Source organism: Mesoplodon bidens (genome assembly GCF_964165515.1).
Source record: "Mesoplodon bidens genome assembly, chromosome: 8".
NCBI classification, from domain to species: Eukaryota; Metazoa; Chordata; class Mammalia; order Artiodactyla; family Ziphiidae; genus Mesoplodon; species Mesoplodon bidens.
The window spans coordinates 92,852,623-92,880,095 of record NC_138165.1 but is presented as its reverse complement, the minus strand read 5'-3'; the positions used below and the strand labels follow the sequence as shown (position 1 = coordinate 92,880,095).

At 51.9% G+C, this 27,473-nt stretch overlaps 1 protein-coding gene across 1 annotated transcript; it reads left to right on the top strand.

The window, feature by feature from the left end:
- Positions 1-564: 564 nt before the first annotated feature.
- On the top strand, positions 565-22,398 carry IGFBP5 (insulin like growth factor binding protein 5). The gene is made up of 4 exons (XM_081241613.1): positions 565-1,769; positions 15,901-16,130; positions 16,433-16,552; positions 17,717-22,398. The coding sequence occupies exons 1-4, from the start codon at positions 1,436-1,438 to the stop codon at positions 17,846-17,848; spliced, it is 816 nt and encodes a 271-aa protein (XP_081097739.1). The 5' UTR covers positions 565-1,435; the 3' UTR covers positions 17,849-22,398.
- The last annotated feature ends 5,075 nt before the right edge of the window (positions 22,399-27,473 follow it).

The window sequence follows — 27,473 nt, the reverse complement described above, 5'->3', positions numbered from 1 at the left end:
TCCCCAGATTTTTAGGGGGGAAATTCAGTTTTTCTTTTCTTTCTTTTTCTTTTCAGTCACCACCCATCACTGGCCACCCTACACTAACGCCCACCCCAACACATACATGCGCGCGCGAGAGAGACAGACAGAGACAGAGAGACAGAGACACACACACACACACACACACACACACACCCCTTACTTGGTCACTCAAAAACCAGCAGACTGCCATTTCCCAAAGCTAAGGAAGAATTTCTTGCACACTGTATATATCCAGTTGGCTAATAAGAAAATACTTCTCCCTCCAGCCTGGGCCTTGGCTAGTTAAGGGGTAGGAGGGAGCGGGAGACGAGTTACTCCGTATTGTATCCACCGTGCTGCGAAGAACTCTCCTTCACTCGCCCCCCGCCTCCTCCCCGCTCCGGGCAGCCCGAGCCCCGTCCCCCGCGGCCCTTTCCCCACTCCGGGAGAGGAGGGCGCTGTTCGGGCGGCGAAGGGGAGCCCCCGTGTGTCTAGAAGGCCTCTCCCCACCCCCACCCCGTGTGAGTTTGTACTCCTTGGCATCCTTGCCTGGGTTGGGTGTTGGGGAGCTCAAATTGCAGCTACAAACTGGCTGGCAGCCAGGAGCCGTCTATTTAAAAGCGCCTGCTCGACCGGAGCCCGTAGTCTCTTTGGAAACTTCTGCCGGGGAAAAAGAGCTAGGAAAGAGCTGCAAAGCGGTGTGGGTTTTTTCCTTTTTTTTTTTTTTTCTTTTCTTTTTTTCCTCCTTTTCATCACCCCCTCCTCCGTTTGCACCCTGCTTCGGGCTTCACGCAGAACCTGCGAATTTCGAAGAGGTGCTGGCAGAGTGGGAGAAAAGAGGTGTTAGGGGCTTGGATTTGGTCTTTTTTTTTTTTTTTTTTTTCTCTATTTCCACATTGTCCCCCCACCCTCGCGGCTGCAGCCGCCGCCTTTTACCTGTTCCGGGGCAGCCGCGCGCCGCTGGCAGCTGAGGGTTAGAAAGGAGCCGGGTGTACTTTGAGATTTTAAACAAAAATTTTGAAGACGAATCTATTTTTCTCCCCCCGCACCCCTTCCTCCACAGCCTCCGATCTCATTATTCCGGTGGTGATTTGGGGGTGAATAATTTTTGACCCCCGCCCCGCAATTCTGACCAGGTCAGGCTTGGGGAGGGGTTGTTTCTCCCGCCCCCGATCCCTCTGCGTGCACCTGGCGCTGCTCTTTTTTCCCCTACCTGTTGCAAGTCCGTAATCTTTGCAGCTGAGACTTGCTTTCAGGCACCCCAGCCCTCCATCGCTCCCTACATTTTGCTGTTGTCTGGGGGAGGCCACCTGCTCTACCAGCCAGAAATTTTAAAAAGAAAAACCAATTCTCCGCGCGCCCTCTTGGCCCCCTTCTCCCTTCATTCTCGCGCTCCTGCCCCGCCCCAGGTAAAGGGGGAGACTCGGAGAAGATGGTGCTCACCGCGGTCCTCCTGCTTCTGGCCGCCTGTGCGGGACCGGCCCAGGCCCTGGGCTCCTTCGTGCACTGTGAGCCCTGCGACGAGAAAGCCCTCTCCATGTGCCCCCCCAGCCCCCTGGGCTGTGAGCTGGTCAAGGAGCCGGGCTGCGGCTGCTGCATGACCTGCGCCCTGGCCGAGGGGCAGTCGTGCGGCGTCTATACTGAGCGCTGCGCCCAGGGGCTGCGCTGCCTCCCCCGGCAGGACGAGGAGAAGCCGCTGCATGCCCTGCTGCACGGCCGCGGGGTTTGCCTCAACGAAAAGAGCTACCGCGAGCAAGCCAAGATCGGTGAGCACGCTCAGTGTGCCAGGCAGCTACGCTGCGCACGGGCGGGGGACACGGGGGACACGGCACAGGCTGGCCCGGCGCGCTCTGCCCAGCAAGTGGCTTAGAGCCTGGGTGCAGCCCGGGAGGAGGGCGGGGAGGGTCCTTGCCCCTCGGGATTGGAACCCTGGCCGATCCTGCTACCCGGGTTACTGTCTAGCCGAGGCTCTCCCTGTTTTCGCTTCTTTTCCTCGCTCCTGCCCACACCTCCTCCGCCCCGCCCCTCCCCCCTCGACTAAACACTGACTCTAAGATCCTATTCAGTCTCCAGGTCCAAATCCCCAGGTACTCAATCTCCAGTCCGAAAATGTACACCTTACATTATTAACTCCCTCTCCACCACCCCCATCTACCCAATATGTTGTGGGGTGGGTTTGTTGTGGGTTTTTTTCCCTGAACTTGAAAAAAAGTAATGTCTTTTGTTAAAATATTGCTTTAACTGGGGACCTGGAGAGAGAGAGGCGTCACCGGTCTTCTGTGGTAATTCCACCTTTGTCCTTCCCAGCCCCCTACCCCCGCCCCAGGCCCTCCTTGATGTTTCTATTCTCCTACCCCACCAGACACACACGCACACTCACATGCACACATAACACACGCACGCACGCACCCTTGGTAGTTAATGCCTTTTGGGTGGGGACTTCGATGCCCCTCCCAAGTGCACACCCATTGCTCTTGACTTGATCGGATTGACTGTGGTCAATCCTACAACATACTGAAATGCAAAATACCGGTTTTCCTCCCTGGAAGGGAACGATTACTTTAGCCAAGCTCAGAGGCGGCGGGAAGGTGGGGAGGCGGTAAGTGGGGGAGGGCGGGAGTCATGGAAAGGGATAAGAAGGAAGGGTTTGGTGTTCCAGGGCTGGTGTTTGTCCCCGAATCTAACTCCTTTTCCCGTGCCCCAATTCAGATTTTACCTAGGAAGAAAGGTGGATACAGGGTTGGGAAGCCAGAAGAGACATGAAATTCAGACATCACAGCTCCCCCGCCAGGGCTAATCGCCCGCTCTCCCGCGTTGCCCCTCAAGCTCTCAAACCAGATCACAAGTGGGCGTGGTGTAAATGGAAGAGGGGCCCTGGAAACGCAGAATGCAAAATCAAGGGGGCGGAGACGGAAAAGCCACGCTCCCGGAGCCTCCCCTCCGCCTCCAAGTAGCCCCGCCTCCGAGTTGGCCCGCCCCCAAAGTCTCAGCGCCAGGAGTCTAGGGTTTAAAAGGTTGACAGAGCTACTTGTTCAATCAGAACAGTTCTGCGCCCCTTAGACTGGGTTTCCTTTTGGAAAGTTACTTGATCTTAAATTTTTAACAAAAGTTTAATGAACTCTACACAAGAGTCTGGGTTCTGAGACGTCGTTAGCGGTCCTCTCCCAAAGGGGTTCAGACTTGGCTAAATAATGTTTATTCTGTGTGGTATTTTATTACTGGGACAATGCTCTTCTTACCTCCTATCCCCTTCCATTACGAGCACCCCAACCTGAGTTTTCTTAACTGCACACTACAGATACTGCCATGTAGGAAAGGAGTGCTTTGGCGCTTGAGGAGAGGCAGGAGACCTTTCCTGGGTTCGACCTGGATGCCCACAAACCCTGCAGGTTTTGCCTGTCGCAGGAGGCCGTCCCTCCAGCTTTGCAAGAGGTAGTCTTTCTCCAGATTGCAGCCTGCAAAAAGGGAGAGAGAGCAACGTGCAGGCCCCGGAGGCCCCAGAGGCCAGTTTGTGAAGTTATTTTTATTAAGAGCCACTTTTCAAAGGCAGTCCCCCTCGCCTTCATCTTGTGGGATGTGGATTTGGAAAAGCTTAGTACGGGGGGTTGGTGGGGGGCTATGAATCGATTTCCTGGATTGGAAGCGAGCGCTCTGGGTAACAATCCGGTCACATCGAAAGCATGCAAGCTATCGCTCAGCTGCATTCTGGCCCCATTTTTATTTGCCCAACCGTGTGGTCGGTGTGATGTGGTTGGTGTGGAGGGTGCCCGCGCGCGCAGTTGCTGGGAGAGCAAATGGGCACATTCAACTTTCCAGTTCAACCCAACACACGCACACACACACACACACACACACACACACACTTTTGTCCCGAGCAAGATGCCTTTTAGACTTCTCTGCAGTCCCTTCCTCAGCCCCCACCTTCAAGGTGCCTCTGGATCAACACGGAGCAGCCTTCCTCCCTCTCCCCTCCCCCATCCCCATCCCCATCCCTCTGGAAGACTCCACCCGCCTAAAGCAGGTGCCTGACCCACTGTAGTCGCTGGATGGCTGCCCTTGACCGGTGGCCGGAGTTGACGCCTTCCTCCCGGACGGATGGGATGGGAATGGGCTCTCCTGGCTAGAGCTTTTCAGCCCGAAAACCACTGGGTGGGTCCCTCAAAAGTTGGAGATGGTGCAGCGACGGTACTTAAAGAGAGCTCAACGAACAGAGAGAGGGAGGAGAGTGTCAGCTCCGTTAGCCAAGATTACTGCCCCCCGACACTCCACCACCACTCCTCCCTACCGAAACCAACAGTGCGAACTTGGATTTGCCCCAGATTTAGATACAGACATAGATGATAATATACATATTCACATATATCAAAAAATATATGGAGAGAGAGAGAGAAAGAGAGATTTAGGGTTTTTTTCCAACCAAAAAAAAAAGTGCATTTCTAGAATCAGAAATGGGGAGCTGAGGAGAGCGAGATGGCAGGCAGCCAAAGCTTCTGGGAGGAAGAGCGGAGGGCGGGAGGGGACTGGTGTTTTGCTAGGCGCGTTGCTGAGCAACGGGAGAGGGTGGCAGCCCGCGAGCCTGGTGCCGGGAGCGCTCCGGGCCCTGCATTTTATTCTGGCCAGTTCAGGGGCAAAGATAGATATAGAAACAGAGGGCAATGTGTGTGAGGGCTAGAGGGAGGCGGGAGACAGGAGTTATTTATTGGACCGAGCTCAATAAATATGGGTGAGCTGGGTCGAGGCAAGGAAGGACGGAGCTTTGCTCTGGGCATTGTTTGGAGAAGGAGCCTTGTGGCTTTACTGGCGCACATACTTGCCCGGGTCTGGAAGATCTCTCTTGTGCCTGTGAGATATTAAGTTTGGGATACAGGGAGAAGTGGCTTCTGGGTTTCAGTTCTGTCATTTAGAAACAAGAGAGGAAGAACAGAAAATATGCTTCTGGGAAAGAAAGAAAAAGTACCTAAATAAAAATGAATTCAGCCTTTGCTTCTTTGAGGGGTTTGGCCCTCCATCACCCTGGCTTCCATTCCCAGCCTGGTCCAAATGCCATGTTGAAATCAAGTTCCAGAGTTAGGTTTATTGGCCAAATTTTTGTCTGAGTTGAACAAGATCATGAAAAACTGAAGGAGACAGATTCCTTTCCCACCCGTATCCCCTCCCTTTGAAACAAGTCTTTAAGAGGCTGGCTGTGCCCTGAGCCAACCAAAATGGGAGCTGGGAAGACAAGAGAGGGTGCTTTTAACTTGACTTTTCTTGCCTTCCCCCTCCCCTCCCTTCCCCCTCTTTCTGCTTTGTCAGCTCAGACTGGAAGAGCAAGCACAGTTGGCCACAGTGAGAGCTCATTTTCTTTCCACTTCTCCCCCTACCCTCCCCACCTCCACCCTGACCCCTTTCTTATCCCTCCCTCCCATCTCACCCCCTTCTCCATCCCCCAACTCCAAGGCCTTCCCCTGAGGGCTTGAGTTTTAACTTGGAGCAGCTGTGCGTTAGTCCTGGGGCTTGGATTGGATTTGAGCAGGCAGGTGGGCTTGCAGCTGCAGCGGGAGGACCAGGCTGACCTAGGAGCCAGAGGTCACCATGAGGGTTACAGCAAAGGGCATGGGAGCAGGAATGCCAGCAGAAACCCTGGTCCCCTTAATGGGGAAAGGGGGGGTGGTGAGGGGGAAGGTGCTAACAGGAAAAGAAGGTGATTTTTGTTATCTAAAGTTTTTACTTTGTACCTGAGCTGTGTCTTTGAAACTGAGTTATTTAATGTATGGAAAATAAAATTTTGGAGAAGGGACCACCACACTCCAGGTCTATTGCCTCCAGAAATTGGAAGAACACTGTAAACAGACCAGGTACCAATGAGGTCCCACTGGAAGCAGAAGTGAAGAGGGCAGAGGCTGTTTGGTGAGGTTTTGTTTGAGATTTTGTTTTGCATTTTTACTATGGTAGCTCCAAAATTTGCAATCCCCAGAGACCATCCTTCAAGTGTAATCTGGACATATGTTTTCCAAAACAATAAGATTTATTACATATCTGCAGGAAGAAATAAGCAAATAAAAAAAGCCAGTTCTAAGCTTCTGGTCCCCTCCCCATATCCACAGAATTCCCCTTTCTTGTTTCAAGCTCCAATTCTTGCCATGATATCTGTTATGATGTCTTTTTTTTCTTCTTCTTCTTAAATATAAATCCAGAGAAGTGACTGGAAATCTCTATGAGAGGCAAAGTAACCTTTCCTGCCTGGCCACTCAGCTTAGCTAGGTCCGAGAGTCTCTCCAGGAATTGTCTGGGTGTTGGCCAAAGAATGCTACAGCTGGAAGGAACCCGCAGTGATCATGGCATCATGGCAGTCAAGGCCCTCACTTTACAGATGAGGACGCTGAGGCCCTAAGTGCAAGTCACTAGCCCAGAATTAGGTGCAGGGTTAGAGGCAGAGCCAGGGCTAGAACTCAGCCTTAGAATCCTGTTGAGCCTAGGCCTCCGTCCCGCTCTCCCTGGCTTTCTTCCTTAAGTCACTAGGGCTCTGGCCTGAGTCTGGTCTAACCTGCAATGAGGTCTTTGGCAAATATCACCTGAGGCTGTCATCCCATAGCTTTGCAGGCGGTGGGGGGGGGTGGGGGGCGGAGCTCGGGGGGCGGGGCGGGTTGTGAAGATGAAATACGAGCTCAGAACTGGGAGTGCTCCATTTGAGGGGAAGAAGTGAAGTGTCCCCAAAGTGGAGAAGGCAGTACCCCTTTATTTTCAATCCCTCTCCGTTCCGTCCCTTTTTCTGCACGGTCTTGCAAGCAAGGCTGGCTTAAGCCAGTGGTTTCGGATGGGGGCAAGGAGGGTAGTGTGTTCAGCCCAGACTTCAGGTCCATGTGCCAAACCTCATTTCCTGAATGACAGGGAGCTGTCCTGATGCGGGCAGGCAGGCAGGCAGGCCCTCGCTGCTCCTTGGCTATGCAGCGGTCCACAGTCTCTAAGGAGCCCACGGCACAGAAGTGGCCGGCTTCCCATGGCAACCAGCCTCCACCAGCATGGGCTTCCATGGAGCCAGGCAGCAAGATGATGAGATCTGAGCTCGGGTGGGGTGGGATGAGGGTGAGGGAGTGACTGGGGGATTTGCGCATCAGAAGAAAAAGAGAGAAAACCATATGCCACAAAAGTTGATAAGGAAGAGAGAGAGAAGGTCACCGGGTTTTTGAACATAGTCAGGTATGTGGGAGCTCTTTCAGAAAGAGAGGAGAGGAAGCCCTCCAGATTACAGCTGGGGGCCTCACGTTGATCTGAGGAATTGCTGAGAGCCATCCTCATACATCGGATGCTGGCGCAGCTCCTTCTTTGGGGGTTTCTTAAGAAGGAGGCAGATAAGGCTGTCTTCCCAATAGGTTAGACCAGCTGTCCCCAACAGTTTTGGCACCAGGGACCGGTTTCGTGGAAGATAATTTTTCTACAGACCGGAAGCAGGGGTGAGGGGGAATGGTCCAGGCGGTAATGCCAGTGATGGGGAGCGGCAGATGAAGCTTTGCTTGCTCACTGCTCACCTCCTGCTCTGTGACCCGGTTCCTAACAGGCCACGGACCAATATCGGTCTGTGGCCTGGGGGCTGGGGACCCCTGGCTTAGACCACCTGGTGAGCCCTGGGGGGTGTTTTAAAGTAAATAGGTTATCTTATTTTTGATCCCTCACCTAAACCATCAGAGATCAGCCCTTCTCTTACCAAATCCTGAAGCAAAACCCAGATTGAATTTGCACTCAGGACCTAGCCTCCTATGACCTCTGCTGGTTTGCAGAGATGTTTTACATGGGCTCCTATTATCCCGAACTGGGTAGATTGTATCATTACAGCTGTACTGGGCATGCTGCTCCCAGTCTCCCTGTCACCTCAGTGAAGATGGCTCTCCTTCCAGACCCTTTAGAACAACACTGTCCGATTGAAATATAATATAAGCCACACACATATGTAATTTCAAACTTTCTAAGAGTCACTTTAAAAAAAAAAGTAAAAAGAAACAGATGAAATTAATTTTAACTGTATGTTTTAACTCAATGTACCCAAAATATTATAATTTCCACATATACTCAAAATAAGCAATTATAATGAGATATTTTGCATTCTTTCATATTAAGTCTTTGAAATCTGAAGTGTATTTTACATTTACAGCACATCTCAATTCAAACACCAAATTTCCATTGGAAATACTTGATCTGTATTTTTAGTTTTCATAAGATTTACAGTTGAAAAAGTAGATTCATATACCTGAGTTGCCCTAAATATTCTCAAAAGTTTTCCAATAAGCAAGGATAATTTTTTAATTTAAATTAATTTAAATGAAATAAATCTTAAAATTCAGTCCCACTAGCCACATTTCAAGTGCCAAAAGCCACATATAGCTAGTGGCCACTGAACTGGACAGGGCAGAGGCCACCAGCAAGCCCCTCCCATACCTGTCTCTACTCTCCTCCTGCCCCAAAAAAGTCAAAAAGGAAAAGAGTCTGAACTTTAATTGCCAAACAGGACAGACTCCCTTGTTTGACCCCTAGCAAGTCTCTCTTCTTAGGGGAACCAGGGTTGGGAGGGAAAAAAAAGAAAAGAAGTGTTCAAACCATCTGCTCCCTACCGCCCCCTTCTGGTCATACAGGGCTTTTCAGGGAATTTGGCTACTTAATTGTGCTATTCTGAATGGGCCGTGATGAGTCACCAGTGGGAGTGTGGCCAGGTCAGAGAAATGGTCCTTCACTTCCTCCCTCTCCTCATCTCCCCTTCCCCCATTCAAAGGCTGCTCCCCACCTCACCCCTCCATTACCTTCTGGTTTGGGGTGTATATAGGGAAGAGATAGAGACGTTTCTACTGAGCATGCTCTACCTTCCCCAAGTCTAGAGAGATACTGGATGGCTGGATATACTCATCTTCGGAGTTGTGCATAAGTGTGTATCTCTTATGTGTAAATTTATCACCAGCTGCCGGCCAGGGATCAAGAAATGTGTGCCAGAGTCACGGCCCTGAATCCTTGTTTGTCCCTAGGGGGAATAAATGAGGAAGATCCTTCCTTTACAGTGGAGGGTGTGTGAGTGGGACCCCAGCCTTTCATTCTGGGGAAGTGCCACCAACTTGACACCTGCCATATCTACACTGTGGAAAGGTGGTGGGTCACCTTTTCTCTCTCCATCTTTAGGGGAAAAGACCTAGTGCCTTAATGCAGCATGAAGGAATGGGATTAGACAAAGGACAGACTCCCAGGCTGAGTTCTCTAAGTGGCAACCAGTTCTCAGAAGTGCTTGGGCACAGCCCCTCTCACCTGAGGTTGGCAATCAGACTCCCCAGAGACGAAGGTAGATCCATCACTTCCCAGCAGACCTTTCTTCAGTCCAAGGCGCCTGAGATCTTGTGATCTACAAGTAGACACCTGTCAGCCACATATCACAGCAACCAGATTTTTAGTTGATGATGGGAACAAGGGAGGTGGGAGGCAACAAATACCTACCAAGGCAGAGACCTACACTGAGAGTTCACTAGCACGTAGCAGCTCACAGAATCCTCACAGCCCTATGGAGAAGGGGCTGTTGTCATCCTCCCCATATCTCAGATGAGAAAACTAAGGCAAGGAGAGGAGAGGAGGCAACTAAGAGAGGTCAAAGTACACCTGCACCAGGATTTATTGAACCACGGTTAGCAGCCCCATCTTCCTCCCAAGAAGGGTGACTGACTGAAGGTCAAGTGCTGGTAGTCTGGCTCCTGACTCTGTTTCTTTGCTTTGCTCTATGGTGTCTTTATTTCTGTGCTCAGGATAGAGATGTTACATACCCAAGTTGGTTTTCCTGGCCTGAAATGGCGGGGGGCTGTAAAGGAGCTCAGTGGGCTAAGCCTGTTTCTCTCATTGTCCAGTCACTAACGCTCTGAATCTGCTCTCCGCCTCTGCCATGTACCCCAGGTCAGCAAGACTCCCCTCCAGTGTCTTTTTGCAACTCCTCCCTTCTTGCAACTGGTTCCTTAGGATAACAGTCGTTTGGGTTTCTTTTCCTCTTGGGAAGTGAGTGCTCCTTCCTTTCTCAGCCCATAATTCAGGTGAAGAGGAGTCCAGAACATGCATGTCTGTTACTAACCACAGAGGAAAAGAAAACAGAGTCTTCCAAGAGAGACTGGGGCAAGGCAGGCACTGGTCAGGGATGTTATGGGTAGGAGCCGGGACAGTGCAGCTCCCCTGGAAGTCTCTCTGGCCCTGCCTACTGCCCCATCCCCTTTTTCTTTATGCAAAGGCACACACAGTGTAATTGAGTCTCTTGGCATCTGCAGCTGGGAAATGGTCAAACTTCAGGAGACTGAGACATGTCTCACATTTTTTTAAACAGCGAGCAGCTGATCCAGCATTTTCGCAGAAGTCTTATGTGTAGCAAAGAGCAGGAGGCTGCAGGTTGGCTAGGAAACAAGGCCAAGTGGAGAGGAGGCACGGAGAGTCCAGCCATACCCAGGCATGGATTAGTGCCCTCGGACCAGCTGCCCAGGGGAATTTTCTGCAGTGATGGAAGTGTCGTCGATCTGCGCTGTCCAACCCAGTAGCCACTGGCCACATGTGACTATTGAGCACCAGAAATGTGGTTGGAGCAACTGAGAAGCTGAGTTTGTAATCTGATTTAATATTTATTCATGTCAACTGTATCGGACGGCACAGTCTTAGATCAAAGAAGCCCAGTAAATCCAGGGGACCCTTCTTCTTCCCGCTCCTGTGAGGCTCACCTCCCTGCCGCCTTGTTCCCTCTGCAGCAGTTCCTGTGTTTAAAGGCAGGTGCATGGGTGACGTGACCCCTCAGGGCATCCACTGAGCTCTAACATGCCGCAGCTGGCATTACAGAACTGCTCCTAGACCTCCTGCACTCTGTCTCGTGAGCAGATTCACGCATCTCTCCATTTAAAGATTATTTACTGAAGACCATATGCTGGAGAGACCAAGATAAATGACAAAGTTCTCCCCTTAAGAAGTTTACTGTTGAATTCCACAGAGGGAGCTAGAATGAGAGGCAGTGGAAACCCAGCTCCCCTTTTCGTTCCTTGTAGAGAGATTCTGGGTGAACCCCTCTTGTCTTCTGGCCAGGAAAAGAGACTGGTCTCAGGTCCAAGTGGCCTGGCAAAGCCCCACATCCTTCCTGAGCTGCGAGTTCCAAGTACACCTCAGCTTCTTCAATTTCCGTAGGCAAAGTCACAATATCTGGTCCACCCACTTTCTCTAAGTTTGATTATGAGGTCAAGATAGTGTGAGAAACAAACACCAGGCTGGGCCCAGGCTGTTAATGGTGCCAAGGTAGGACTAAGAGCCCTAGGGTGGAAGGTTCGATTGCAGGAAGCAGAAGGTCCCCAACTGAACCTGCCCTATCGCTGGGCTCGGGGAGCAGGGGGGATGAGAAGGCTTCTTAAGAGCAAGGGCCTGGTCCTGCTGCTAAAGCATCCTGCCCCTGCAGGAGAACTACAGTGAGAGGGAGGGTTGGAGACCGTGATGGGGCTTGGGGAGGGAGCATGCATTGGCACTTGTGCTGTGAAGAGCAGTGCCCACCCTGGGATGCCTCTGGGTCCACACTGGCTGGGCCTGCACCCAGACACACTCAAGGTTCACTGGGGGAATTCCCTGGCGGTCCAGTGGTTAAGACTCGGCACTTTCACTGCTGGGGCCCTGGTTCAATCCCTGGTTGGGGAACTAAGATCCCACAAGCTTCAGGGCATGGCCAAAAAAAAAAAGGTTCACTGGGACATGAGGATGGCACAGTCCTCGAGCAGGTTTTCGTGTTGCCCTGGGGAGTGCCTCAGTGGATGTTGCTGCATCAGTGTGAATGCACAGCGCCTTATGAAGGAAGGAGAAACTGAGTTGCCCACCCTAACACGGCAGGGACTGGGAGCATCAGAGAGTCCGGGTGGCAGGACTGGGGGCAGAACAGAGCAAAGAATCAGATAGTTACCCAAAGATAAATATCGGGACAATATGAGAACCCTCGCTTCCTTAGTCGTTGGATAGATCATGGAGTTAAAGGGCCTTGCCTCAACAGCTTCCCAGAGGAAGGAACAACAGTGAACATTCCCTTGCCCACTCTCTGAAGAATCATTTCAAAATAACATCTAGAGATAGGAAGGGAGGTCCTAGATCTGTTTCCCTTTTTTCCCTGTTTCAGGTGCAGATTAAAGAAACAGCAGGGGGTTACACACTGATAGCATTGCCCCCGCCCCACACCTGCCTTCTCCACCCTGGCCCCCCGGGGGTCCTTCCCAGTCCGTGCATGTCCATTTCCCTGACTCTTTCCATGCATGCTGCAGACACACAAAGAGGGGAGGATTGGGGTGTTTGTCAGAGAAGTAGGAGAGGGAGGCACACAAATTCCAGATTTTAAAATTGTTTACAGTCCCTACAAGGAAGCGCCACGGACGTGTACTGCGGCCATCGGTCTCCTCCGCCACCTACCGGCCATATGGAGGTATTGACATGCTGGTCGACTGGGTTCCAGAACCTTCTGCATTGCTAAGTTCCCTAGATTGCTATTCACGTGCAGGGCAACTTCACCAGGAAGTCCTCCCTTATATCCCACCTAAATCCCTTCTGCAGCCTTGCTCCATTTTCTTTGGATGAAACAGCTCAGGAGCTGCCAGTCTACTTGTGCCTTCTTGTTTTATCTAAAACTTAAACCCTTCCAAAATTGCAAGCCTATTTATGACTCAGCTACAAAGCAGCTGAGTAGGGCTAGTTGGCTCCGGCATCCCAGCTCCAGTCTTACTTTCCAGCCCTTTAATCTTCATGGCTCTGCCCTGGCTCCGCTCCAAGTTTCCGCTGTCTCTCTGGAGCCTACAGGTGACCACAAGACCCTGATTAGTATCTTTGATACTCGACTCTCCCGCTGCCTAAGTAATAGGTCCCATGGGGTTAAGTGGCACCGAAACCCGGGAGGCACATCAAAACTTTAAGTCTGCCCTTCAGAAACAGCCAAAGAGACTGAAAACTGGGGAGGGTATGCCCTCAGGAACCCAGCCTTGGTGAGGCCAGGGGAAGGACAGAGGGTTTGCAAAAGTACTTTGAGTTCCTTAACGAAGGCACAGGAATCTACATTTCGTTCCCCAGTATCATCCTTGCTTAGTCTCAAAGCTAACACTTTTGGACAAAAGACCAAGAGAGGTCAAAGTAAATTGCCCCAACGTTTCTTGAACCATTGTTAACAGCCCTAGCCTCCTCCCAGGAAGGGTGATTCAAGGTTAAGGGCAGCCACAGCACTTCTCAAAGATCCTAAAATATGAAGAGTCTTGAGAAGGGCTGCTGATGTTGGGGGAGGGTGGACATTAGCCAAGGTACTTCCACGACCACCAAAGCCAGAGAGAGAAGCTCCGTGAGAGAAGGTGAAACGGCATCTGGAGGATCACACCCTCTGACCAAAAGGACAGGGGGCCCCCAAAACAGGTGACCAGAAGAAGATGGGTGGCACTCCCACCCCAGATATCTTTAAGAGCCAGAAAGAGCACCACTGGGATGGGTGCGTGTACTTGTGGACACAGGGATGGTCTATTAGAGGGATTCGGGGAGCTGGAACAGCCAGCCACTGGGAGTAAGCAGCCCCAGCAACCTCTCCCAGTGAAGGGCCTAGATCCACAGGTGCCCCTGAGGACAGTCTGCTGGCCCTCTGGGCCAGGCCAGAGCAGCCCCCAAAGGAGATTCTCATCCTTCCTGCATGCATCCCACACCCAGCCTTCTCACCCTCCTCCCCTCCCTTCACCTGGTTACAATCTTGATTGGGGAAGGTGTGTGGCCATGCACACCCAGAATGCTCCCAGCCTTTCAATGGCAACCATCTCTTGCCCTCTCCCCTCCCCCACTGCTCAAGTGAGGATCAGAATGCTTGGGGACGCCCAGAGAGTCTGAGTGGAGTGTCAAGTCACTCAGTAAGATGTGACCGGGCAATGGTTCGCTTTTCCTCTCCTCACCCCCTCCCTCAAGACCTGGGCCTCAGGTTTGGGCCTGAATTACTAGATAACAGAGCCCTCATCTTTCACTTTGCACAGAGTCCCCCAAATCAGCTTGTTCCACCCTGCATCCCACCCCCATCCTAGCTAATCCCACAACCAGGAAAAGTTGGTTTACGCCAAAAAACATCACTCTGTTAGCTAATCTCCAGAAGGCTTCATTCCACCTGCCAGGTGCATCACCTTGTTGATTTATCATCCCAGTGGGTTTTGATAGAGTCAGAGCCCAGGGCAGGACATGGTGGGAAGAGGGACTGAAAGGCCAGAAGGGGACAGGGATCCTGGTACTGAATTTTGCTCAGGGAGAGCCTGCCCACTGCTTTGTCATTTGCTTTCTCACACCTTCTTCTCCAGAAACTACTTCCCTTACTCTCCTGTGGGTAAATACCCAAATCAGCCGCCACCCAGAACACTGCAAACCTCTGGAGGCTTCTTTAGGGTGGGGAACTTCCCTGCCAGGGCCTTAAGGACTGGATTACCTATTTGATTAAATCTGACAAATCCCGAGCCAAGAGACAAACAGGTGCCTGGGTGCTTCCTGCCACCTGCCATCCTGACCAGGTTAGGCCAGGCCTCCAAATACCTCTCTTAACACACACCTGGAACTTCCCCTGGGCTGAAATCTCCTGCCCCGGGGACACCAAACAGTATCTTCTCACAGAACTGCTCCCTCCCTGTGCCTCTCCTTGTCCCCACGTCCTCAGATTCCTCTCCTATTTCCCAACCCATGCCTTGCCATCTCGGCTCCTGGGCAGCCCAGTGAGAGCGGCGAGGGTGGACAATAGGATTTTTCTTCAGTCTATCTGAGTTATTCAGGGTCACCCCAAAGCCCTATTTTCTTTTTCTAGAATTTGAAAAGAAAAGAGGGCAGCGAAGACAGGGTCCCCTGCCGGCACCCACCCTGCCCTACACCTGCTCTCACCCTGGGCATCCTGCCCACGCTCTGCCCACCTGGGAAGAGCAATCGAAGACCTCCTGCCCTGGTCTGCCTAGGCTGGTGGGATCAGGGGGCTGAGAGGAGGGACCCAGAGAAGGGCACCTGTGAGATGAGAATTTCATGGAAATCTGTGAACCAAGAAAAGGCCAGGGGCTGGAATTAACAGATCGGCAAATAAATGAACAAAGTCCTAGTTCTTTAAAGGTCATAAGTCAGCTAAATATAGACTGTCACCAAGTCACTGCTATATATAACTGCTCCACCGGCAGCCAGCAGTCTGCCTCTCTTGGCCTGGAGCTGAGTTATGTCCCAGGCTTCCAGGGCACAGAGCACAGAGCCAGCTCTGAGCAGGAAGCAAGGCCCCGGGCTTCCACGTCCCCCACCCCCAGCCGCCGGCACTGATCCCCTCCAGACCCCACATTTCTGGCTCTCCCGGCTCCCCTCTTCCTGTTCCTCCTGGTGGTCCCCACCCCCCTGCCCATCCAGACACCCCAGGACCCTCCTGCCCTTGGTTTCCCAGCTCCAGATATATCTCAACTCCAGCAGCTCTGAAAACAGCAAAAGGATGGACTTGACCTCTTGTCCACATTCTGGCCATCGCCTATTTCCCCCGACAGCCTAGATCTCCAGATTGTGTTCTTACATCGCAGCCCCACCTGTGGCCACCACCCCATCTACTTAGCCAGCCCTCCAACAAGCAAGCCCCTTCCCATAGCCCTCGCCCTCCCCGTCCCCAGAATATCCTCTCCCTCCTGTCCGACGTCCCCTCCTGTATCAGCCTGACTTTGCCAACACTCTCCTACCCCATGAAGTCGCCCAGGATTTCCCACCACTTACACGAGTGTCGACTCGTGCCCTGGTTCTCATTTCCCTGCTTTCCCCAGTTTGGACGATTCCAGGAGGGCAGAGAGCCCGTCTCCTCACCCCAATCCTTCGAGCCTCGGGCTCTATCTACACGGTTGAGCCTCAGCCCTCGGAGGCTGATCCTCCGCCCCCTTCTCCCTGCAGAAAGAGACTCCCGCGAGCACGAGGAACCGACCACCTCCGAGATGGCGGAGGAGACCTACTCGCCCAAGATTTTCCGACCCAAGCACACCCGCATCTCCGAGCTGAAGGCCGAGGCCGTGAAGAAGGACCGCAGAAAGAAGCTGACCCAGTCCAAGTTCGTGGGGGGAGCTGAGAACACCGCCCACCCCCGGGTCATCTCTGCACCTGAGATGAGACAGGAGTCTGAGCAGGTGAGTCTCAAGGATTCTCTTCCCATTCCCCTCTGCATCCGCAGCCCGCAGCCTCCGCCACCGCCCCAGCTTTCCACCTTAGCCCGCGTGTAAATGAGCGTGCGTGACAGCACTTAATACGCCCAGGGGGCGCGGCAGGTGAGGCGGAGGGAGACCTTGGGTGGCAGCTATTGGGGACAGAAGGTGGTGACTCTCCGTACAGACCCTTTACCACGCCCCCCATGCCCCAGCCACGCTTTCTGCACGTCCTGGAGGTTCCCGCGGCTCCTGGCATGCCTCTCACCCCTCCTGTCCGCACACAGGGTCCATGCCGCAGGCACATGGAGGCCTCCCTTCAGGAGCTCAAAGCCAGCCCGCGCATGGTGCCCCGCGCCGTGTACCTGCCCAACTGTGACCGCAAAGGATTCTACAAGAGAAAGCAGGTACGCCCCGTGCCAAGCCCCAAGTTCAGGGTGCTTGCCAGAAACCTCCGCCTCTAAATGCCTGGATTTCTGTCATTACCAACACTTTGTCCCAAACCTCCAAAATCCTTGCACCCGTCACACTCGTGATTGTCCCCATTCCCTCCTACACTATAATCTACTGACATTTTAATGATTCACCTTACGTACATGAATTCATCTAAAAAGGAAACTTTCTATCACTGCGTCACATCACACGTTGGATGTGTTATTTTCTGATAGGCACACATAAATATATACATGACTCTAAAACATGTTTTAACCACATACCACTTGAAATCATTTAGTGTCCCATTCGCAGCCAGGCTACCCTTTGGGCAACCCTGCGGCTGGTTAAGCAGTCATCTGAGCCCGTTAAGGAGTGCACATTACCTTAGGGTAGTGATCTCAGACTTCCTAGGGCATCAGTATCACCCCGAGGTCTTGTTAAAACACTGATTGCTGGTCCCACCCCAGAGTTTCTGATGGTAGGTCTCGGGCGGACTCTGAGAATTTGCGTTTCTAACAAATGCCCTCCCAGATGACTCTGATGAGGGCACCCCTCCTCTAGGTTAGGAGTCAAGAACCAGACAGCGTTGGGTGAGTGCTTAGCTCTCCTGTTTACTAGCTGTGTCCTCTTACCCCAGTTAGTCAATGTCTCTGCCTCCAGTTTCTCATGTAAGATGGAGAATAATTGTACCTATTATTCTCACATGATTATGAGGAATAATGGACTCATCTTTATGAAGTACTTAGAACAGTACCTACAATATAGTAAATGTTAAGCGGTGCCTTGTATGTGATACAGCTATACAAGTGATGCCTATTATTACTATTATTTAAAATTTTAATTTATCATCATTTTCATCATCATGATCATTATCAGGTTATATCATTCTCTGGAGGACCCTGAGTGGGTGACATAAAACAAAGTCGTAGGAGCTAGTCAAGGGCAGACTGCCTAAATCAGCACTTTTCCCCCCGTCCGCCCATGCGGTGTGGACACCAGAACCCCCAGGGTTGGGTACAGCTCCCTCAACTCTCCGGGGGTGAGGATCTGTCCTGAGGCAGGGAGGCTGAAGGGCCAGGCAGGAACAGAGCCTCAGGCTACAGCCATCCTCACTGCCTGTCACTCTCCCACCCCAGTGCAAGCCTTCCCGTGGCCGCAAACGTGGCATCTGCTGGTGCGTGGACAAGTACGGGATGAAGCTGCCAGGCATGGAGTATGTGGATGGGGACTTTCAGTGCCACACCTTCGACAGCAGCAATGTTGAGTGACGCGTCCCCTCCCCATCTTCCCCTCACCCCATCCCACCCCCCAGCCCCGACTCCAGCCAGTGCCTCCCTCCACCCCAGGACGCCACTCATTTCATCTCATTTAAGGGAAGAAAATACATATATCTATCTATTTGAAGAAACTGAGGACCTCGGAATCTCTGGCAAGGTCTCAACTTTGAAAACGGCAACAACGGAGATGCACAAAGCTAAGGAGACACCTCCCCCTTTAAAAAAGTTTTTCTTTTTGAGGCAAGTTGAATGAACAGGGAGGGCAAGAGAGGAAGAACAAGAGAAAGAAAAGGGAGGGAAGCAGATGTGTGTGAGAGAAGGGAGGATGAGTAGTCATGAGAAGGAAAAGCAGAGCGTGGGCCGGAAGCAGCCACCTTTATGTCCAGCCCTGGCCCGAGGTGGGGAGCCGTTTGGGCAGGAGCAGGTACAGCCCCAGGTGTGGCCTTTGATGACACACTTGGAATTTGCCCAGTTTGGATGGGTCACAGGGGGAGAAAGGAAAAGACAACAGGCGTCAGTGCGTCTCCTGGATCAATCTCCTCCTGCAGCCAGTAGCTTGCACGGCTCGACACTGTGTTCTCTCTCCCTCAAATTTACAGAACCTAAAATGCATTCCATTCCTCTCAACACAAAGCAAAAGTGATATTAGATAGGTAGGTGTTCCTAAGTGGATCCATGAATATGAAGTATGTGTGCATATTTCACTCCCCCTGCAGACTTTGAGAAATCAATCCACACCCCGATAGTGGGAAGATGGGTCCTTCCAGGGTGGCTAAAACTCTGCGCTGAATGAAGCCTGTAGTTTCAGCCCTTCATTGCATCCAATTCGCAGCTAGCACAGCCTTTGTGGGGGAGGATAGGCTGGACAAACAAAAAGTGGGCTTGTATTTATCTACAAGGCTCCATATAGTATTATATAGGCATATAAATCTATTTTCTTGATTTTTTTCTTTCTTCCTTCCTTTCTGTCAAAGGTTTGCATTAACTTTTCCAAGTAGTTCCCCTGGGGGCATTGAAGAGCGTCCTTATTCTGGGAAAACCAAGGAAACCCATCTTCTTGTAATACTACCCATAATGCCTGCCTCCCATGAGCAGCGGCAAACTCAACCTTTTGTGGGACACAGTGTTGGATTTTTTTCGTGATTTCCCGTGTGTGTGTGTTCATGTACCACCAAGCCAGGTGGATGAGCACACCCAGCGGTGCACCCACCAAGCTCCCCAGGACATCCCATTCACCTTTAGACCCTTGGGAAGTCACTGTCTCTGAACTCCCACACTCAGTCCACAGCAGGTCCAAGTTTGACCCCCTGGTCCTGCCCAGCCTTTTTGTTTCATCTGGACAGAGCCTGCCTTTGGAAAGCCTCTTTCAGCCTTCATACTGGCAGAGCAGGAGAGAGACTGAAACGAGAGACGGCCAAGAGGGAGATGGAGGTGAAAGGTTTAAATATGGGGAAACAGTAAAAGTGATTGATCAGGCCAGAGTAGATGAAGTGAGGGACAGAGAGCTGGAGAGATAGGGGGCTGACTGTCCCGTTCTAGCTTTGGAGCGAAGCAACAGAAAAGGGAACAAAGCCAAGAGAGACTTCCCTGGGTCCCCACCTGATAATCCCTCTGGAATTTAAGGGGAAGGAGAGAGGAAGATGGGGGAACAGGTTGTAAGAGAGAAATGTGCTTAATCCAGGCCTTGGAGCCGGGGAAGGTGGGTAACTTTCAATGGGTTCTAGACTGTGGCGGCTGGACAGGAACAAGGATCGGTAGAGACCAGCCGTAGTTTGGAAGGGACAAGCCTATGTGCTCACCTGCCCACCTTCACCCTGCAATAAGGGACTGAGGCCAGAGAGGGTTTCAATCTCTTCATCCACTCTGGCCAGTTCTGGTTTCCATCCTGGGGTGGAGGATGGCAGAAAGGCCCAGGACACGTGGGGAATGTGTGTTTTGGGGGTGCTGTCATTTGTCAGCCAGATTCTGAACCAAGAAAAATCCCATCCTCCACGGACTCCCCCCAACAAATGGGCGGCCCCGGGGCTGCCCTCTGAGGATGGAGATCACCGGCCAGGAGAAGGGTCTTGGACACGGCAAAGGAGACCCTTTCTCGCTGTGAACGCAGCTTTCTCCACTCTTTCCTGATGACATGATGCCGTGGAGACCACACCAGCATCTAACTTGGGGACGGTGAAGAGGGACAGCTAAGGAGCAAAAACATTTCAGCTAGTGGAAAGCCTGCAGCTCTGGAACTTGGGGGGATGTCTCCTGCTCCCCCGGCCAGGACGGTTGGCTGGGATGGAAGAGGCAGTCGATCTTCGCAGGACAAACGGCCTGATGGGGATGGCAGCCGTGAGGACTTCCTTGACCTGCTGTGTCACCGTGCCCCATCTCTCTGCGCAACTGTCCCCAAACCCCCGACTCACATTTCAATGTCTTAGGCCAGTATCGTTAGCCTTTCCCACTTCACTGTTCTTTCTGCCCATTCTTTCTTTGGATCAGTCGTCTACCTGGGATCTGCCGAGTGGATACTGGGGGGTCATTCCCCCTAAGAAAAGACTGAACCAGGGATTTGCAGACCTCTCCCCACCCCTCAAGGCCAGGACCTGGTTCCTGGTTACTGAGAGGGGCTGTCTTTTCCTCCCGCCGTTTACTGGACTTTGAAGGGGCCTGTGCTCCTTCCATGGGCTCTTTGCCGTCAGCCGTAAGGTAGGGGATTGGGACCTGCTTTAATGCCACCCGTCTCTTCAGGCCTCCAAAGTTCACGCTGACTAACCCAAACCTGTGAGTCTCTCTCTAGTGCTTGCAGGGAGGACGGGGCAGGGGAAGCTTTCTGGTCAGCTGGCCACTCCCTAGAGGATGCTGGACCTTCAGAGAGAGGGAGGTCTGGCCTGAGCCCAGGGTGGGAGCCCATGGGGAGGGAGACATGGAGGAAGGTGAGCCCTCCCCTGGGCGAGGTGGTGGGAAAGCAGGTGTGGTGAGCTGCCAGCTGTGAAGTCCCGGAGCAGGGACCTTCTTGACCCCAGGCTGCCTGTTGGCCACTGTCTGCTCACCCAGAGGCCTTAGGCTCTGGGTTTTCTATGGCCTCAAGTCTAAATGTTGGCCCACTGCGCCAACAGGAGGTCTCTCCCCATCCCCCTTTGACTCATGCCTCGCTCTGGCAGTGAAGACCTGTGTCCCCCTCTGCTGCCAAGGTCACTTAGGGAGGCCTAGCCAGGACTGATTCCCCCTGCCCCTAGAGCTGCCCCATGCACCCGGGCAAAGCAGGGCATCTGGGACAGAAGAGACTCGAAAGTTTCTCAGACAGCCAGGCCTGGACAGACAGGCCTGGAGACATTTAGTCCCCACACGGGGGGAGGATGGGAGGCCCTGTGTGGTCCCACTCCTTGTCCCCTCGCCCATTTTCCCATCACCACCTCTGTGGTCTCCATGGTAACCCAGCAGGGCCAACGTCCTCTGGGGAGGCAGGCCTGGACCACCACTCTCTCACTGCCCAGCTCGTCAGCAGCCACAGGGCTACCAAGCAACTGCTAAGCCCCCCTCCAACTGGGGCAGTGCCCCCCCTCCATCCGCTCAGCCCCCAAGAGGGCTCCGGCTCAGATGGGAATTGCAGAGAGGAGTGGGCCAAGGAGAAGCAACCCTCTCCTCTCGGAGAGGACAGATTTGGCTTCCAAGAGAAAGGAGGCTCTATTTTGAGAGGTAGTGGGCCAAGGGAATGGAGGTTACCGGCCAGCAACCTGGGCGTTGTACTGTCTTTATTTTTAAAACCACTAAAGTGCAAGACTTATTTTGCACTATTCTCTACTTTTTTTTTTCTCATAGGCTTTTGGTGTCTTTTTATAAACATACTTTCTTAGTTTTCTAATGGAGTATATAGTTTAGCCATTTCCACAGACTCTGGCCTCCTCTCTTTAACTTTTTTTGGATGGGAGAAAGGGGAGGTGAGGGGGGTCAGCCACCCTGCACCCATTCACCCCACCTCTGTGGTCCTCGGCCACCAGCCTGAGTCCCGGACCGTCCACCACCAGCATCACACAGTAGCCCACATGGATAGACAGTTGTCAGACAAGATTCCTTCAGATTCCGAGTTGCCTACCGGTTTGTTTGTTTTTTAGACAGCAATAACCACAGCACATATTACTGTAGTTCTTTATAATTTGACATACATACATACCATAGCGCTATTCTCTCCTCTTTTTTTGTTTTCAACTTTTTTTTTTTAATAAATGCTCATAATCTTTACTGGTGAAAAGGATGAAAAGGAAAAAAACCAACAAACAAAACCTGTTTGTGGAAAAAAAAAAAAGAAAAAGAAAAAGCGGGGGGAAAAAATCACCTGAATGTGGAAGAGCTCGCCTCCTGTTTAGTGTTTTGTACGTAAGGAAATAAAAAACGAAAAAAACAAAAAAAAAAAAACAAAAAACCTGAGGATCTCACGTTTTATTAAAAAAGTGAAGATTGCTGTATACTATTTATTCAACTTATAATTTATGTTACTCCTTGATCTTTGTCTTTTGTCGTGACAAAGCATTTATTTAATAAAGTTATGCATTCAGTTAGCCTGCGTCACCTTCCTCCGAGGGTCCAGGGAAGGTAGGCGAAGGGAGAGAGAGGACAGAGGGAAGGAGAGAGGACCAGGTGGAGGCAAAACCAGGGCCTTCTCCCTCCAGAGGGGCCCCCAGACCCAAACCCAGGTGCCCCCTTCTCCATCCCTCCAAAACCCTTTCAGTGAGTTCACTACACAAGGCGCGTAGGAGGGAGGGGGGGGGTCCTGCAGCTTCAGCAGCTGTTATCACTAGGACTGTTATCATTTTTACCATCTCATCTCAGCTCCTGCTGCTAAAAAAAAAGTGATCTTAATCATCTCCTAAGCAAACGATGGGTCTCTGCTCCTCAGAGAGGACTTTAAGGAAGGCATTGCTAGAATGCTCCTCTCAACTCCGGGGAACCTCTGGCAGAGGTGAATCCTACCTCCTGCTCTTGCCCAGCACCCCGTTGCCATTTCCACCCGCTGAAGAGGAAAGTTATGAAATGGCTGGTAACTCTGATCTCAACCCCCCAGCGGCATAAGCACTACCCTTCCTACGCTGTTCTACCACCCACCCTCCCTTGCTCCGGCCCCTTCTCCTCATCTCCATGTCCCCTCTTTATCTGCGAGCCCACAGCAGGGCACTGCCTCTCATGCATCTCCCTGACCACCCCCAACAAGGGCCTCCGTCCATGGGCACAGCAGGTGGACGGAGTTGGGGGCATCTCCACTCTGCCCGACCCAAACCCCCCCGGTGCCCTGTCACATGGCAAGCAGAGACATTGGGAGTGTCCCTGCCTGGCAAGGGGCTGGCCTGTCATTGGGCATGTGTCCTTCGGAAGCATCACTGAAGCTCTCTTCCCCGAGACCACGGGCCCAGACACAGCTTTGCAGATGTGCAGCCGTTCAGCCAGCGCCCGGCAGTGACGGCAGAGATGGAGGGTGTGACAGCTGTGCTGGGAGGCCAGAGAGGGACCGGCCTTCCTCACTTTCCTGGGCAGGGGTGCTGATGAGTTGTGCTGGGCGGGGACAGGAAGAGTGGCTCGCAGGAAGGCCGTGTGGTCCAGGTCAGGCCATGTGGCATCACCTGCCCCGGGAGGGACTGTCTCCTAGCCTCTCCATTGGCAGCTGCTCATCCACGTACTGCCTGGGGTGGGTGGGGGGCGGGAGTGGGCCAGGATTCTTCTCAGACTTGCTCCCACTTCAGGGCCTATGCCACCCCCGGGCCCACTCCACCATGCCCCCTACTCCTACAACCCTCACCTCCGGACATCCCGCTCAGCTACCCACGTCATTTGGGACCTGGTTCCGGGCTGCTGTGCACCTGGTCCCACCCCCTCCCTGTACAGTTCATCATTGGGACCCATAGCACGTTGCTGACCACATGTTCACCCGGGGGGCCTTGTGAGCCGGCAGGACTGGGCTGGGGCCTGGGGTCTGCTGTGTCCCACCCTTACCCCCAGGTTTGGCAGCTGGTCCAAGGCCACACTCTTAGAAATACTCTCAACTCCACAGTCTCACCTCCATCCACTGAAGCCCCTCTCTCAGCCTGGGTACCCTCAAGGGTTCCTCATGGAAAATCTGAAGATCTCCCTCTCCCATTCCAAGCACGGTCAGCTATTCCAGTGAGAGAAATGGAGTGAGGGCGCTGCCAAGTCAGCGTTTTACTCAGTGGAGAACGAGAGCTTTTGGTCTCCCCTATTCTGCTGTTTCATTCATCAACCCTCCCCGGCTCTTCTCCAGGGATCCTGGAGCCCATGGTTCCAATGTTAGCACCTACTTGTCTGGGTGCCACCTGCCCTACAGCCCCTCGGCCCTGGATAAACCTCCCCTTGTCACTCCTGCACAGCCCCACTGAGCCCTGCTGGTGGAGGAAGTCCCAGCATCGTGTGGGCTGACACCACCACAGAATCCCCCACCTCCAAATCCTGCCTGGGGAACCTCCCACATTCCCCAACACACTCATGTTCCTCCTCATACTGCCTTCTCGCTATCAGAGAAAACCAAGACCCGCCTCTGAGAACGTCCTATCTTCTCTTCCCAACCCCTATGGAGTCAACCTCTGTCATGTTCTCTCCCACCTCCCCCATCAGTCCTCCTCTGTTTCCAAGCGACAGTCCCCTTCCTTCTCTCTCCCTGCCCGCTGCTTCCCCATCTCCTCCATCAACCATCCCCTCTCCTGCTGTTTAGGCAACAGAGGAGAGGGAGAGAAGGGAATGGGTAGGAAAAGTATCTTTTTTTTTTTTTTTTTTTACACACACACACACTGTATTTTACTTCTACAAGAGATAAATAGACTGACACCAAGCATTGTAAATGGATGACCACAACAAAAGCAACAATGATTGCAATTACCAAACACGAAACACACTCATACTGTGTCATAATATTGACAGTCAGTCCAGTAATCCTCCAGTGTAACGGCTCCTTTACTTTGCAGTGAAAATTGATTTGTATATTTTTTTGCCTCTGAGTCCTTGTGGGATTTTTTTTTATTCAAACAGAAAGTCACAAAAATTATCATCATCCTCATCAGTTCACTCAGTCCCATGTAATTAATTTCTTTTCACCTTGATCTTTTGTTAGCACTTTTATGAATTCATCAGTTTTCCATTAGAGTTCTGAAAATGCTTATTCATTCAGTTCAGCCATATAGTCAGTTACCAGAAACCTGTACTTGTCAGAGTCTGGAAGAGTATCTTGTGTTTAGAGCCGATGGGACTTGTTCATGAACTGGATGTTGGGATGAGGGGAAAGTCGAGGATATCTTCTCCACTCAAAGTCCCCCAGACAGCTCAAGTTCAACGTGTCCAAAACTGAACTTGTACTGTGAGCTCAGGTACTTCACCTGTCTTATTTCACTTTATACCTTAAAAGCACCAGTTCAAAACCACGAACAAAATTTGAACTCATCTTCCCTCTTAAACTCTCCCCTCTTCATCTCCCCTCTCCATCTCTCTCCTCCCTTTGCTCTCTCAGAGAATGGCATCTACCCAATTGCCAAACCCAGCCCTCCTTTACCCCCAACGTCTAATAAGTCCCCAAATCTCAGGAATAAGCTACCTCGTTGACAGCTCTCCGATCTGACCGTTCTCAGCACCTGCCCTGCCCGGTTCAGACCACGCTCACTTCTCACCTGGATCACTACAGTTTCTTCCTGCCGGGACCTTCCATCCCCACCCGTGTCCTCCATGCTAGACATTGCAGTCAGAGTTCACTTTCTAAAACATAGATCCAGTCACGTCATCCTCTGCCTAAATTCCTTCCTTGACTCTTGAGAGCATTCGGTCTTAAAATCCTTCATCAAGACACCCAATGTCGGGCTTCCCTGGTGGCTCAGTGGTTGAGAGTCTGCCTGCTGATTCAGAGGATGTGGGTTCGTGCCCCGGTCCGGGAAGATCCCACATGCCGCGGAGCGGCTGGGCCCGTGAGCCATGGCCACTGAGCCTGTGCGTCCGGAGCCTGTACTCCGCAACGGAAGAGGCCACAACAGTGAGAGGCCCGCGTACCGCAAAAAAAAAAAAAAGACACCCAAGGTACTACCTGGTGGGCCCTCCTCGCCCTGCACCTCCCATACCATAGGCAGCCTCAACCATCGGCAGGTCTCCACGTTCATTGTGAGCTCATGCTGGTCCCTCTGTCTGAACCCCACCACACATGCGTGCATGCACACGCACACACACACACACACACACCACGCCTTTCCCCAAATTCCTATTTCCTCCTTACAGCTCTGTCCTTACACGCCTCCTGAGACAACTGTTCCTCCTAATTGCACCAGGCATACCTCCGTTATATGGCTCCTTCCCTTTACTAGAATGTCAGCCCCTTCAGGACAGGGACCATAATCTTTTTCACCTTCATATCCTAAAACCCTAACACTGAGCCCAGGATACAGTACTAACTGCCCGTAGACAGCACTTATTATACGACAGAAATGAGTTTATATGCTCAAAGCAATTCTTTGAGAGAGAAATTATCTCAACATTTAAGGATGAAAACAAATGAGGTTCAGAGGTGAGAAATGTGTCCAGAGTCACATGTCATAAGTAGCAGCCTCCAAATTCTGTTCCAAGACTGCCTTACCTCCAAGCCCATGCTCTCAATTATCCCATCACATGTAGCTAGTATTCCAGACACACCTGACAAATGCAGGCGCTACAGCGGTGATTCTCCACATTTCGAGGGCGTAAGAACAGGCAACCTAGGATAGGTCCCGTGGTTCGCAAGTTCAACAAGCATCCCCAGTTGACTCATTCTGGACTCCTGGGACCACCTCTGAAGCAAATGACGCTTTGAGACAGTGTAAACTCAGTTTCCCATGCTGCCACACGGTGGCAGTATAGCCGCAGTGTTTGTCAACGGCCCGTCCTAAACTAAAATTTAAACAGTTCCAGAAGGTGAGCAATCAGCTTGACATCTTCAAGATCCCTGCCCAGCCAACCATCATCCCACATGGATGCAATTAAGCTTTGCCTCAGAAGAGGTTTCTAGGTCACAGTATACATCAGTCAGTGCGGTTCCTGTAGCTAGAACCACAGCAGAAGAGCTGCTCACATACCCATAAAATCCACCTCTTCAGAGGGTTTAGAGTACAAGGAGGCTGCAGGCAAGTGACATGGAAATGGGCAGGGAGACTGTGGCATCCTCAGGAGTACGCTGCAAAAATATTACAGAAAGGACCCAAGTGAGTTAGCAACCTTGGGGCATGGGGGCTGGCATGAGAGCTGACCCCAGCAGTGGCCCCATAATAACCCCTTTCATTTGGTACACTCCTGTAGTTCTCAAAGTACATTCACATCTATTGTCTCACATTAATAACCACCCTGTTATCAATTGGGTGATATTAGATATCAACCCTGTTGAGGCTGAAATCATCCCCATTAAACAGATGAGGAAAACTGAGGCTCAGAGAAGGCAAGTAACGTACTTCCAGGGCAATGGAATAGTAAGGGACAATTCAAACCCAGGTGTTCCAACTTCAGTATTCATTGCCTTACTCCTTGGCTTTGCACTAGAACATTAATTAAGCAATTAATGTTAAAAAAAAAAAAGAAAGAAAGAAAATACGCCTGCAGTCCACTCCAGACCAATCAGATAAGAATT

Coding starts and splice junctions, on each gene's coding strand:
- IGFBP5 (XM_081241613.1), top strand. CDS start 1,436: ATGGTGCTCACCGCGGTCCTCCTGCTTCTGGCCGCCTGTGCGGGACCG. Junction 1,770..15,900: donor CCGCGAGCAAGCCAAGATCG/GTGAGCACGCTC, acceptor TTCTCCCTGCAG/AAAGAGACTCCCGCGAGCAC. Junction 16,131..16,432: donor TGAGACAGGAGTCTGAGCAG/GTGAGTCTCAAG, acceptor GTCCGCACACAG/GGTCCATGCCGCAGGCACAT.